The 15,233-nt window shown below is 36.3% G+C and overlaps 1 protein-coding gene across 1 annotated transcript in view; it reads right to left on the bottom strand.

Annotated features, from left to right (window-relative positions):
• LOC145661030 (ornithine decarboxylase-like) overlaps nucleotides 1–9,655 on the bottom strand; it is a 65,474-nt gene extending 55,819 nt beyond the window's left edge. Inside the window, exons 1-2 of the mRNA XM_081726467.1 lie at nucleotides 9,506–9,655; nucleotides 7,763–7,859 (exon numbers count right to left, since the gene is read on the bottom strand). Coding sequence (XP_081582593.1) covers nucleotides 7,763–7,859; nucleotides 9,506–9,655 — 247 coding nt within the window. The remainder of the gene's footprint in view (nucleotides 1–7,762; nucleotides 7,860–9,505) is intronic.
• Between the last annotated feature and the right edge of the window lie 5,578 nt (nucleotides 9,656–15,233).

The following is a 15,233-nucleotide window of genomic DNA, read 5'->3' as shown; positions in this document are numbered from 1 at the left end:
GAATATATTTACAGTTCTTTTGAACCCGTATTAGGAACCTAGACATCAGCGCAAGCCTATCTTCAACAGTGTGGGGGGAAGGCCGGGTAAGACCGATCACAATATTTTTTAAGCGATGTTCAAAATATTTATGAAGTTAAAAAACAAGGATCAAGGGAGCAGAGTTGTCTTCAACATTGGGAGGCAGGCAGATTTGAGGCTTATTCTGGGGATCTCAATTTCATCTCACTTTCGTTTATGGCAATCGGACACAAATCGTCACTTTTCTGCCCCAAAAACACACTTCAAATCGAATTATTGGGGATACAGTCTCCCTCTGTTCCAAGATTGGAGCGGGCATGTGCCTCTCATCCCCCAGGATTTGCTCCAGTGAACCTAGAAGCACAATTTTAGGAAGCTAACAATCAAGTGTAATTATGGGTCACAATAGTTCAGCGAGCGATCAACTTTTATACGCAGATTTATGCTTTAATCTATTTAGGATTACATGGAAATTGATCCAAGCTTGGCTTGTAGATTAATTGAGACCTTTCACAGTTCACAAACCAATCATCTTTACTGAAACTGATAGTTCTAAGACTGATCGGTTGGTTCATTGGGGGTGTAACATCCCTTTCAGCGCCGAGACTATATAAGACATGGTTCTACAACTTAACTTGGGATCCTAAACTAAATGAACCCCCATCAGAAACCAATCTCTTGATAGGGTTGATTCCATAAATGTTACATTTTTTTTCATTCTCACGTGAATGTTTCCAAATAGAATATGACCTTCCAGAATACATACTGTCTTTCTAGTCGGTATGAACACTAGTTTATTAATCATATTATCATTAAATAGTGGACATGATTTCTTTTTTCAACATATTGAAACATCGAATAATAAAAGCTAAATATGCTAATATTGTTTCTTTTATCTTTATGTTTTCACACAGATCAGTATTTCATTGATAGCATTGTGCTTTTAAAAAGGTGTGTTCAGTTCACAGTTAAGACAGATAAGACAGCCACTTGAAAGATCCTCAGGTTATATTGCTTTGCTCTTCTACCTAGTGGTTTGCTCTTCTGCCCTCAGGTTATATTGGACCAACCTGCCACTTTCATTTCAATTACTTGTATATTTAGTTTCGGATGTAAGCTTGTTTTTATATTTTATTAATGGAAATAAATCTAGAACATTGTTACTTTTGATCTACGTAGGTAAAATTATACTTGCAGCTTTATATTAACTTAGACAAGAATTTAAATAATCTAACAGAATTACACCATATATAAAACTCTTAATACTACAAGTAATGGCTGTTCTTTCGACGAAAAGAAAAAAAGGTACTTGAATCTTTGAACATGGATCAGCTGATTGGTAGGAAGGAGCGTTACCCACTACATCACACACTCACGTGCTTGTTTTCTTGCTATACACTTTAAACATTCAGCATATGATTTTTGTTTATGTCGTCTTACCGTATAACAGTTTCTCTGCTTTCTCGGCTTGTTACAGTATTTGTGTTCTTTGTTGTGTAATTCCATTTGCAAACGTAATATATTTTAATGTTTTACCAGGATCCAAACCTTAAAAATTTTTAAGGTCAGTTACATTAAGCCAACTGATTTCTTATATCTGCCATCGCTTCAAGGGAAAAAAGATTCTATCCCGCGGTAAACATGCATAAACGTATGTGACAGACAGACGTTAAGAGAGATAGCCAAAGATAGATTTAGTGAGAAGAGACCGCAGAATCGTGTTTCTAGAATCACATTTCAAAATTATATGAACATTAATGAAAACTTAGTTTAACGTCCTACGTGTATGTCCTTTAGGATTTAGATTTCTGGCCATTTAGCCCGTCACGTTTGAGGGATGACGTCCCTCGGCGATCACACTATCAGGGGAAAGGGAAGGAATACAGGATAGGGGAAGGAAGAAAGCGGCCTGGGACCTACAAGTTAGGTCCCACCTCGGTGTTTGCCTGGTGTGAACGAGGAAAACCCAGGAAAACATCACTCAGGATGGCTGGCTACAAAAAGCTTTTTACATTTTTTCGGCCGAGTGCCCCCACCGGGAGTCAAACCAGCGACAGCTCGCACCAAGTCTTTTAGGCTAAAGGAGACGGACAATTAATAAAAGTTAGCTAGCTAGTTAAAGTTTCAATTATTTTCTAACGGGACTCGAACCTCAGACTACATACACCAAATGCGCACACGCTAGCCACTAGAGCAGCAGGAAAAGATAGAACTATATTAACAATGTCATACAAATTATTTGTGTGTATGATGTTTTGTTTTCTTCAGATTTGTTCGAGTCTTACCGAGTTACATGTCTGACTGATTCCAGGTCACAAAATTCTTAACCAGTTTCTTCCCTACTTCCCAATACAACGTTTTTTTTTCAATTCCAACAGGTGAGAATTGACTGTAGTTATATAGATACTCTTTTCTAAAACCGGAGTTCAATTTTCGACGGGAGCTCATGCGGTTCGGATCTCACGTTAATGCTGTAGCTCTATGTCTCATATGGCCTCGTTACAGAACGGGACGCTAAACTCAAATCAACTTCTACAACTAATAACATGTATTCCAGAAAGGGCTCTGCATACCATTTTCTTCATAATACTTATCTTCATGTCAAACAGATCAAACATTTATACATAACAATAAACCTTCAGTAAAACCTTCAGCAGTATTCAAAAATTTTAAAAATGATTTAATATATGGGCTTCCACCATAAATAGGTTCTAGCAAGCGAAGTGCTATTTTTGACATTTTATTTTGATATTTGAGTAACAACATTTGCTAAATGTTGACGTTACTTTTTTTCCTGAACTATATACAAAGGAAAAATAGTTTTTGACCTAAAATACAACATGTAGTAATAGTGTAATTACGTAAGGTGATTTATAGACAAAACAGGAAGCAGGAGCTAGTTCAATAAACCACTCTCTGGATGTATCGTTACTTTGGTTATTTGTAAGGACAATTTTAAAACCATGGAACTTGAAACTTGTGCTGAGTTCTTCAACATTTAAAGTTCTTAATATATATATATATATATATATATATATATATATATATATATATATATATATATATATATATATATATATATATATGTATATATATATATATATATATATATATATATATATATATATATATATATATATATATATATATATATATCAGATTCTATCGATAATCAAATTCAAGTCATATATTTGAAAGTGAAGTGTCCCTATCTATTGAATAAACTTGTGTTTTAGTATATAACGACAAATATTTTCCCTAACTTTCAATACCTTGCACTTCATTGCAGTTTACTTTATTATGAACTATTATTTAATTTATTACAGAGTTTGTCACATTATCTTCTACATTTACACGTATAAATATATTCATTTGTTTCAATTGTTCATGTAAAGAAATGTGGCGTAGTGACATTTTGAAGTGCTCTATCTGTTTTGTTTAGAACTAAATATGAGTATTTTATATCTAAAGAAAAAATTATTTTAGTTATATTTAGATCCAGAATTAAAATTATAAAGGGCAATGTGCTGACCACACTCAAAATAACTGAAACCCATCTCGTTGATCATAGCCGTTTATGAATTAAAATTGAAGATAATTCAATATAGTTTTCAGCTGTCAACCTCGTCATTGTTTTTATTAATATTAAAATTTAGAACGGTCTTTACGTTTGTAAAATTCTACTTCATCTTTTTCGCTTAATAACAACAAGAACAACAACAAAATTTGCAGAATGTCGAATCAATTACAGTTGTAATCATATTTTTCTTTTAACACAAGCAAAGCACGAAGTTTCGAACACGGGTCATCTGGTTAGTAGTCCTGTACGGATCCAATGAACTACGGAATAACGTAGTTGAAACTCCCTACTTTGTAAATATATATTAGTAATATTCGTAAGTTTCAAGCTTGTAAAAGAACGTAGCTGTTTTGTCTTTCTATTAAGGTTTACAGTATTTCTGTCGTATTTTATCTAAGCTGCAAAACGAAAGATAATACATTTATCGATTTATGGTTAGAGATTGGTACTTTAAAATATTTAATTATATTGAGAAGTGAGAGAAAGATCCTATCCCTCGAAAAACATGCATTTTTCTGTTGTGACAGATGATAATACTACTTCAAGTTTGACTATTGAATTGATATAGATTGGAAACCGTTTCACACTGTGAAACGATACTCACTTCTTTTAGTTTGGTATTGGTTCTGGTAACACGTCTAATATATGCAACAAGTTGACACTCTTAGTCATAGATTAGAAACATGTAGCAATACACGTTGAAACCGAACTTGGCTAACTTCAGCTACTTCTGGTTTGAAAAGGAATTGAAGGAAAATATTCTTGGGATGCTGAATTCTTGGAGGAACACTTTCTTACGCCCCTGAATTGATTGTAAAAAGCCGTATCTTGATATCTCCTATTGTTTGATTCCTGGAAACAAAAATTGAACTAGGAAATAATAGTTAATTTGAACCACTTCCTGTTGATCGTAAAAAAAAGCCGTATCCTGATATCTCCTATTATTTTGATCTATGAAAAAAATAATTGAAATAGGAAGTAATAGTTAATTTGAACCACTCAGTGGTAGAGCGTTCACCTCTACTAGATGGGGCCCCTGGTTCGATGCCAGCTCTCGCCAATTGGACTTTGTGGTGGACATATACCGTGTGGGGTTTTTCTCGTCGTTTTCCCGTTTCCTCTCACTTTATTCATTCCACCATTTCATTTATTTCTCATCAGCACCGTCTCCTTTTGACTAGTCGGCATAACTGTAGGACTTAAAACTCAAAGATTTAATTTTCATTGTTTTGTTTTCGTATTACTAGTAATAGTAGTAGTGGTATTCGCTGTCGTATTAGTATAGTAATGACTAGTAGCAGTAGTGGTAGTAGTAATAGTAGTAGCAGTGGCAGAAACAGTGGAATTAGCACTAGCATTCGTAATCATAATAGTAATAGTAGTATTAGCAGTAGTAGTTGTAGTATTAGTATCACATACGGTGTAGCAGTTTTACATATCTTCTTTGTTACTCGTAATGCACTAATGAACGTAGTATAAGACTTTTACGTTCATGAGCTGTATTATTGTATAATAAACATGGCTGGACAGAGTAAGCACTGATAACAAATAGACAGACAGAATAGGGACATAGAAAGCAAAGCTTGGGTAGCCTTTCACACGATTTTCCCATTCGAGAAGGACAAATAGACATTGCAATATTATGACGACACATTTCTCATTTCCCATTGCATATTAAAGGATTGAATTGACTAATCAACTTGGTTGTTTCCAATCCGGTTACGCCTGGCGCGTTTAGAGCCCGGCTCGTTTGTGCCCGGCGAGTTTAGGGTCCGGCTCGTTTGTGCCCGACCCGGTTAGAGCCCGGCCCGTTCGCTGCCGGGCTCGAGATTCGGGCCGGGCCGGGTCGGGTCGAGCCGGGCACAGAATACAGATCCATCCATTCCGCGCCTGGGTTTGCAGGGCTCTGGAACTTTTCCTACTTTTATGCACAGCATGGTTTGGAAGTTTAAAACCTGTCCTTGGTTCCAATAAATATTATTAACATTATCATATAAATGATACTCTTGTGTATAATTCAAAAAGTTAGCCGTGAAATCTAATCCAGATTGGAAGTAGTTGTGGAAAGATCTCTTGCTATAACAGATTTGTGGGTGTTCAGTTAAAACCAACATAATCTTTCTATTTTACAACGGGTGAGTAATGGATAGGTCATTTCTGCTGTATATCAACTTCACGGACCAAAGCGACTCGTGACTTCATGAAAAGCCATTTGTTGGTTCTTCAAGATCAATAACAACAAAATAGCTAACACTAAGAGTACACGCGACCCACTACTTCGATAAAAGAGGCAGATTCAACAGACGTGTTTATGTATAAAAGACTAATGCCTTCCGACACTTAGTAGAAGGCTTAATTGGGTGGAAGCAACATAGCACCGTTCTATGCGAAAGCACGCTGTTTGTTCTACCTGTTGTGTGTATAAAGCACGAGTTTGCTTGTGTGTCTGTCTCTGTGCGGCCTGGGGATCTGACGAGTTGCCATAAAGCTACTAAACTTTGATCACGAATACTTTTGCCGAGGCCCCAGACCAGGACAAAGCGTTTTTTCTTAAATTCGAACCAGGGGTCTCAGGGGAGGGGTGCGTTTACTGGGACATGTAATAATATTATAAAATGGTCGATATTTATGTCGAATTCAGTTTTCTCAGTCACTGAGATCAATAGTGACAATTCCATTAGCGATGACTTTCAAAATCAGCTACCATTGTATGCGGGCCGGGGTCACCGGGGGAAGAGGGGTTACCGAGACATGTAAAAATAATCCAAAATCACCGATATTTGTGTCAAATCTGCAAGTTTTAACGGTCGCTTAGATGAATGGTGATTCTTTCAGAGAAGTTGACTTCTAAAAAGAGCTCCCATCGCCTGTTGGCCAGAGGCGTTCTTTTTAAATTTCGAGGCAGGGAGTCTCAAAGTCTCTTGATTTTAATCTACAGAACAAATGCTTTTAACGAAAACAAGGAGCTTGTTGCCGTAGATGGATAAAGGCCGTAAATAAAATTCAGACTTCAAGTGTAACCGACAATGGCTGATATAAGACGTTTCATAACAGCGGGTGTAACGGCTGATTTAAGGACACACTTGATATAGCGTGTATAGATAAGTGGGTAGCGTGTTTGACTGTTGTTTTAAGAATTCTGTGTTCGAGTCTCATCCTAGACTGAGTTACATTTTTTCAAGGAATTAAACACTATAAATTATGTTCGCGTTTGATGCTGACAGAGTTTATCCTATGAAGGGAGAAAAACCAAGACAGATACAGGGGGCAGGGAGGAAAGGCGCAGACTGTTTATCCTTAAGTGTTAAAATTTAATTTATTCCCATTCTTTTGCTCTTTCCTTTCCCTCTTTCCTTCTTTTCCCATTTTGTTTAGCTTTCTATACTTTTTCGGTCTCTGCATGATGCGTATTATTCTTTTCGTTTTCTTTGCATTAATTCCTATCTCTTAGAACTTAACGCGAATGGAATTTCTGCAGATTTATCTCGTGGTTGTTTCTCTAAGTAATGCCCTCAGACAGTAATACTTTTCCCTCCAAGTGGAGGAATATCCTGGCATGTTATGTTTTTGGGCATGTATTTGCTGTCATGTTGGTTGTCCAACTATCAGACGTACAGTGAAACGATTCTGCTACTGGAAAAAGCTATCATTTCTTACATTTCCAACATCCAGGTTCTAAAGTTCGTGGGTGTACCATGGCAGGCAAAACCAGGAGACCAAGGGCAAGTTCGAGTCCTAGGCTGTTAGAATGGATCTCTCGTTTCAATTAAGGACAACATACAGGCAACAAGAAACATAACGTCTTATTGTCCTTCTTAATTTGTATAAAGATGTGTAAGAATATAACATATACTGCTTAATACTATATAAGATTCAATTCATTATACAGTAAAGACAAGAAATAAGTGTTCTTTAAATTAAACAATATGTAAGATTAGAGTATATATTGCATAAGATTGAGTTAAATAAAAGGAAAATATAAGAAGTGTTCTTTAGAGGCAGCTACATTAACAGTAGTTACGAAGTGTTGCTTACAATCATCCATACCATTATTAATTTGATATGGAACAACTACTTTTTACTTTAAACGTTTGAGTTTAGTATTATTTTTAGTATTATTGATACATTTAGATAAAATCAAAAGAGCAGATGGGAGCTTACCATAGTGAGGGTATACTCGAGGCAGACATTTTCTCCACTCTTCATACTTCTGTACAATATCATCCATTACACCCAGATAGAAAGGTTCTTCTTGTAGCTAAAATATTTGGAAAATTAAAAATTGTACTAATGTGTAAAATGGTTCAGAAACTCACAAAATATATTACTTATAAAAATTAACAAAAAACTAGTATAAGAACCTAAATTAACATGAGAGTTTCATTTCTCAGTTCTGAAACTACAGTAGACTTCCAAACTATACCAATTCAATATGAAAACACATCTATAGTATCCGGGTGCAATAAAATGAAGGTGAGAGATGAAATATATTAAAAAGTAAAATTGTACCTTTTCTGAGAGATATACAGCAGCAGATTGAACTTTTCTTATGACGTCGAATCGCTTCCAAGAAAATTTCTGACGCTATGTGTTACTGATTTTGTTCTATGGCGATCAGCGTTGAAAGCGGAAATGGTTGATTTCAACCGCTTTTAAATAGGGGGTTACTGGAGGAGACAGAGCCTACTGTCAGGACCCTGAATAGATTCGAAAAACCTTTTCTTGATATCTCTTACTGCTTTTTCTCTATGGAAATCAATACTAAAACCGAAATGCTAGAAAATTTCTACTATTTCCAGATTTATGAGACATACATTTTCTTGAGACACTGAATTGATCCCAAGAAACCGCTTGTGCCGTTTTTATTGTATGCAAATCAGCACTGAAATCATAATAGGTTGATTTTGCCACTTTCGGTTGTAATACAGGGTTAACGGAGGTCTGGGAACCTATTCTTGAGACGCTCAATTGATAATACAAAACTACCTTTCAATATCTATTACCGTTCTATAAATATCAAAACTAAAACTGCAGTGTTAGGAAATTTTTACCACTTTCAATTTCGGTCAAATGTTACGGACCGTCATGGCATTTTTTTTTTTTTTTTTTTTTGCAAAGTTGAGTTTGTTTATTAGTGCCATTGTGTGTCTGTGGATTGTTGAGTCGAGTTTGCGTTTAATGTCCCGTCCAGCAGCGAAGCTATATGAAACGTGGAAACCGAATCACGTGAGCACCCGCCGGGAATCGAACCCGAGTCTCCTATACCAAAGACGCGTACGCTAACCACTTAGCCACGAAGGAGCTCCCTGGGGATTGTTGTCGGTCATACGCTGGACTTCTGATACATTGTTAGTAACAGATAAAAGCGCACATATTTTACTGGCTGCTCGACAGACAACCGTATGCCGGCCATGTAATTTTTCTAATAAGCACTAAAATAAAAGCAGAGTATTGGCCTTGTTCTCAGCATTATATGATAGTGCCATCTTTGGATTAATGATCAAAAACTGCCTAATTGAATCTGGTCCACCTAATACATTAGCTTTCACAAATCACAACAATTTATTTCGCATAGTAATGAAAATTGTTATTTTTAATTTCAATTTTAATCGATTAATTTTTTTAAAAAAAATAAGTTTTTGTTAATATTATACCCGGGATTAATTTTTAATTTGACGGATTTGACAGTCATATCGCTCGTTTTTGATGATTTTTATATGTCACCTCGGGTATACATGCGTGCTAGGGGGGGGGGGGGCTACACCGAAAGAACTCTTTCTCAAACTGTAAGTAAGATATGTAAAATTGCTCAATACATTCCAGTTATGCTAGAACACACAAACATACATGCATACATACATTTTTATAATTATAATGAGGTTTAAAATCTCACGAAATACTTACATTAGACTCAGCAATTTCTGCGATAGTGTTCTTCACATCAACGTCCGTACGGACATAGATTTTGTCATTGTTCTTATCAAATTTCATCTTCCTATTGGAAGAAGGTGGCTGAAATATGATATTAGATTCAATGTGATACTCGTACATCATTTTGAAGCAAAATTTCATTCAGTTTTTCCTTAAAATAGCGTTGTTTTAAATACATCTATGTTTAAACATTTGAAATACTTTTTATTCTTTAATGGTGTTCATCCTAACTTTTACAGATATGAATTACATTTTCGTAGATCTTGGTTTGGATAAGTGCTGTATATAGGGATACTGTTTTATACACTTTCCAAATACATCTATTTGCTAAAGTTTAGGATAGAAAACAGTTTAAAAAGTAGATATTAATTCTATTTTTTTAAAAGAAAAAAAGAAATTTCATTTGATCGAAAGAACTACCGCTCAAGCCAATGGCGAAAAGGTTCCAACGCTTAGATATATTTCAAATTACACTTTTGATACTAATTTGAGAACAATGAATCTTTTTGAACTATGAGGGTTGATAATAAGTCTTTCAATACTCCCACAATCTAAGGTGTAAGCATGTCGTGAAAACAAGGTAAAATTGGCCCAAGAAACAATGTGGCAAGCAAACTGTTTAGCACCGAGGCCGCCACTCCACCAGTATCTTCAGTCAGTTTTTAGTGACAGTAGCAATGAGTTTCGTACGTGAACTGTTGTTATTCTATGATTTCGAACTTGGGGCATAACGTTGCGGCAACAACCGGAAACATCCGTCATACGAAAGGCGAAGATTGTCAAAATAAACGTGGCATGCTCACTGTAGTGAGTCACCTTCATGAAATCGAAAGAATATTCAGGAACTGCCGCATTGTGCCACATGGGTGAACTACAGCTCAGGGTTAGAGGTGAGTAGATGAGACTTGATTCCCTTGTATTCTATACAGTATAGAACGTATCACTTTGTATCTGTCATCAGATTTCCGCATAGTAAAATAAAGGAGTCACATCGTTGAAGATATGATACCTCGTACGTATGTCCAATTTGTTAGTTTTTCAGGAGACGAAAAAAAAAAGTAACTATATCAGGTTACATTATTAATATTTCAGACGTTCTAAAAGGTGTTTTATCTTTTAAAAACAAGCTGATACAGCTTCTATCATCACAGCACATACGGCTATAATACATTGAACTCACTGGCATACCAGGGGCGGATCCAGGACCGACTTCTGGGGAGGGGCGGTGGGTTGTCATACTGCTACTTTTAAGGTTTCCAAACTTTGGGATGGGTTTTATTTATATATAAAAAATAAGAAAGCTTCCTCTTCTGGGGGGCGATCGCCCCGATCGCCCTCCCTGGATCCGCCCCTGTGACATACGAGGTATCACCTGAAGTTGTCAATAATCGACGTGCAAACAAACGCTGTAATCGATGATCGTTTCTCAGCAATCGATGTCTTATGGCGTACGAGGGTTTGCTAGAAGACGGGTTATTGTTTTCTGATGAGGATTATATATATATAAAGTCAATCATATCACCAGGAAGGAAGGAAGGCCACCCAGTCGCTTTTCCTGTCATCCAGGTTTCTGGCCCAAGAATCTATAGAAGCAATCCTGACGCTCTTTTCTAACAAAACCAAGTACTTATGTCGTCATTTTTTCCTTTGAGAAATTTTGTATTTTTTTCCTTTAAGTTCAGAATGTGTGATTCTACTTGGTAGTTGTATTTTCTAATTTCGCAACATCAATTTTTTTTTGTTATTGATTTTGTTATATACGTTGTATTTAATATATCAAATCCAATTAATAATGAATTGGGTAGATATGTATGGTTCTCAGACGTCCCATTCTACCCGGGACAATCCCAAACGTATACCTTCTATCCCTCGAAAATTATTCATTACTCCCCGAAACAGAAGTTAATATGATTAACATGATATTTAAAAGCTACCGCTTTTATTAACCATCGACGCATTGGTCGAGGGACATAAGCTACCCTCTGTCCGCAATGTCTTAATCTCCACCCACAGCATCTTGATCCACAGATAATCAAATAATAAATAACAAATTACGATTACAATTTCAAAAATAGTTTCAACCATGAGCACTGTAATTCCTGCTTTATAATTTCGAGAATCCTATGATACATATCAATAAAATTCAAGCTTAACATTTAATACTATCTCTTCTTATCATAAGTCAAGTACACTAAATACAATGTAATACAATTCATGCAAATAGGAGTACAAAATTAACCGAAAACGTACCAATTTAGTAAAACTCCTCTCAAATGCAGATTTTCTAAAAATAAGATTGTCAAGGTGGTAATGCCACATCTGACAATTATTTAAAGTAAACCGACTTTCTTTTGTCTCCCTAACTCATAGCTCATACCTACATGTCTTTGTTCAGAAATCAAAGATAAAATAGAGATCACAGACCCTCTACAAAGAAAAGAAATGAGCTACTTCAGACAAACTGCCATAAAATCAGATTAGGACTTTATTATATTGTAGGATTGTAAAGCTGAGATAAGAAGAAAATAACTAACAATTCTCAATTTTGTTTTAGTGGTTACTTGTCTCGAAGGGGCAATGGTAGTTTGTTACTACAACTATAATCCTTGTCTTTTCACGAATATCTGGATTTTCCCCGTCATGTGCACACAAAAACATAAAATATATAATCATTTTCGCAGATCTCTAATTAAAGGGAAATCCTTAGTGTTTTGTTACTACAAGTATTGACCCACCTAAAATTCAAGATACTTTTACGATGGTTGTATACTTGTTATGTGAAACGAACGCCATGAATCTCTATAATATCTACAGTACACTTAATGCTTTTAATAGATTTGTGTACCTAAATAATCCAACTACTACAACAATACTTAGTACATAGTTTACTAGTTACCTCACTAACAATTTTGAAGATGATCGTAGACAAATAACTAGTAGTACAGTTATATGTGTCTTCTGGTGTGCAGTTGTATGATTTTAGAAGCTTTAACTTTCTGATTCTTACTATTACTTATATACGGTTTCCACACCAGAACACTTGATAAGGGCATAAAATGTTAACCAATATTTTATTACTGTCAACTGTAAGTATCTTGAAGCTTTGGCAGTTACGTAAGTAAAATTGCATCATAAAATATTTGGAAATTGCTGATAATAATGTAGGGAACAAAAAAAATTAGTATAGTTCACTGGAAACTCGAAATGGACATAACAAAAAAATGCTTAGTCGTTTCTTTGATATCACTATCAAGTTTTGTTCTGTAATTGTCGTTTTAATCTAAATAATCTCGAACTTTTAAAAATGTTGCTACAAGAAATATAATTAAGGTTCTTTTACCCTTAGTAAACTCAGTTAACCTACTACAAATGATAATTAATAGTCATATAATACTTTAAAACGACGCAAAAGTGTACGTACTGTTGCCAATTTTCATAGCTATTGCGTAGCAATATGTACTGTCATTAAAAAGAAAAGGTTTGGACGTCCTGCAGCTAACACTTCCACCATTGACTTAACTAGGATATATTGCTAGAGTAGATCATGGAAACTAAGTGAACCTTATCTAAAAGAGCAAAATATCTAGGGAAAGCTTCTTCTAGTTACACCTAATACTTTTATACGATGAAAAAAGTTTTAAATAAATGTTAGATTATTCTCTATTGTTAATAAGTCAAACATATGATAATATGTAAAGAAAATATTCTTTACATATTATGGATGTTCATATGCCAGAGTAGTATATCTACCTTTTTCACCAATTTTGAGTTAATGAATGCTTGTTACAAAAAATATACGCTTTTTCTTATGCCAGAATGAGCCAGGCAATATCAGCATTAATTTCAAAATAAAAGGGTGAAATTTTTCTGGCATATTTTTGGCAACACTGAAGTGATTTTGCCAAAGTGGACCATGTGAGCAAAATAATATGGTGAGAGTAGCAGATGGCCGAGACACTGGGTGATATCAATAAAACGGAGAAGTTACTCATTATTCCCAATTATCGCATTGGTATCAATAAAAAGAGAACTGAGCACTAATCGTCCGTCTCGGCTGACCTCGGAGAGGCCCCGCCCTTTTGAAGTAACCACACCTCTATTCTCAAGCCGAGTAACTACTCCGCGTTTGATATCAATAAAAATCAAAGACTCTTCTGTGATGCTAGTAACTTCTCCAAATTTGTGGAGAAAGCTAAATAGGTGACTCCGTGCGAAATATGTCAGAGTATATTATTGTTTTGCTACGTAGATAAACTTATAAACTCCATAGAAATGTTGCAAATGGAGATTACAAAAAAAAAGAAAAAAACATAGGTTCATGAAAGAAAATGTAGACTGGTTAGCACAACATTATTTTAGGAGAATCAACCGAAATTTGCGGTGGTGTACTACGTAATGGCGAAAAGATGCTGGTTCTTTTACTTTATATGAGTGATTTGGGATTCCAGGTCGAAATGTCAGGGAATTCTGGCGTGGCTCAAAGTACTGTGTCTATGACTACTACAAGTGTAATGGATGCGATTATTGTGAAATCTGAAAATTGATTGTTTCCGGAAGTGTGCGTAATACGAGGGCAAGTCAAGAAAGACTTGGACTGATTTTTTTCCCGGCAGTTCTGTTAACGTTGGAGCTTCATAGTTTGGCATACAAGTAGGGTGGGTCTTGCTGTGCATATATATAAAATGTTGTTAAGGAATCATTGCATGTTTGGTAACCACGACTTTTTATTGCAGGTGATGTTCTGCGCCGCCTCTAGAAGTCGCCTGTAGAAGAAATTGAGTCATTACGAGATGAACAATTTGCCGCTATACGGTTCTGCTATCGCCTGGGGAAAAGTGCAACAGAAACTCTAGGAATGTTGAGAGCAGCCTACAAAGATGACGCTTTGCCACGAAGTACCGTGTTCTGGTGGTTCAAAGAGTTTAAAGAGGGCCGAATGACAATCACAAAAGCTGGTGGACCAGGTGTATCAGCGTCAGCTGTTACTGAGGTGAACATTAACACGGCAGCAGTCATTGTTAGAGAAGATCGCCGCATCAGTATCGACGATCTGGCAGCCGCACTACGCATATCTCATTGCAGTGCCTTCAAAATTTTGCATGACCACCTCCACATGAGCCGAGTGTGTGCGCGATGGATTCCGCGACTCCTGACACCAGAGCAGAAGGCCGTTTGAGTGGAGACTTGCAGGGAGCTGTTGCAAAGGTTTGAGGATGGTGGAGACGCCTACCGCACCGTGCGACTTTTTTCTATTCCTTGCCCTAAAATCCAGACTGCGTGGACGCCGCTTCTCCGATAATTCCGAGGTTCTGAAGCCATCGGAGGCGGTTTTGAAGGACCTCTCAAAGAATGGCCTGCGACACATGTTTGAGGACTGGAAGACTCGAATGGAAAAGTGCATTCAAATGGGCGGGGACTACTTTGAAAAGGATCATGTGCCTGTTGCTGAGTAATAATAAATTGCCTAGGAAAAAAAATCAGTCCAAGTCTTTCTTGACTAGCCCTCGTATTATACAGCAAAGGCAAGAACAATATACATTTCCAGGTGCTATCGGAGCACTTGACAATAAAGAAACAATGTATTTTGGAGACGAATACGCTTATCGAAAGGCTCCTTCGTGGCTAAGCGGTTAGCGTACATGCCTTTGGCATGAAAGATCCGCGTTCGATTCCCGGCGGGAGCTTATGTGGTTCGGATTCC

The sequence above is a fragment of the Thermobia domestica genome, chromosome 9 (genome assembly GCF_964235325.1).
Source record: "Thermobia domestica chromosome 9, izTheDome1.hap1.1, whole genome shotgun sequence".
NCBI lineage: Eukaryota > Metazoa > Arthropoda > Insecta > Zygentoma > Lepismatidae > Thermobia > Thermobia domestica.
The sequence above is the reverse complement of the archived record's forward strand: the minus strand, read 5'-3'. Positions and strand labels throughout refer to the sequence as shown.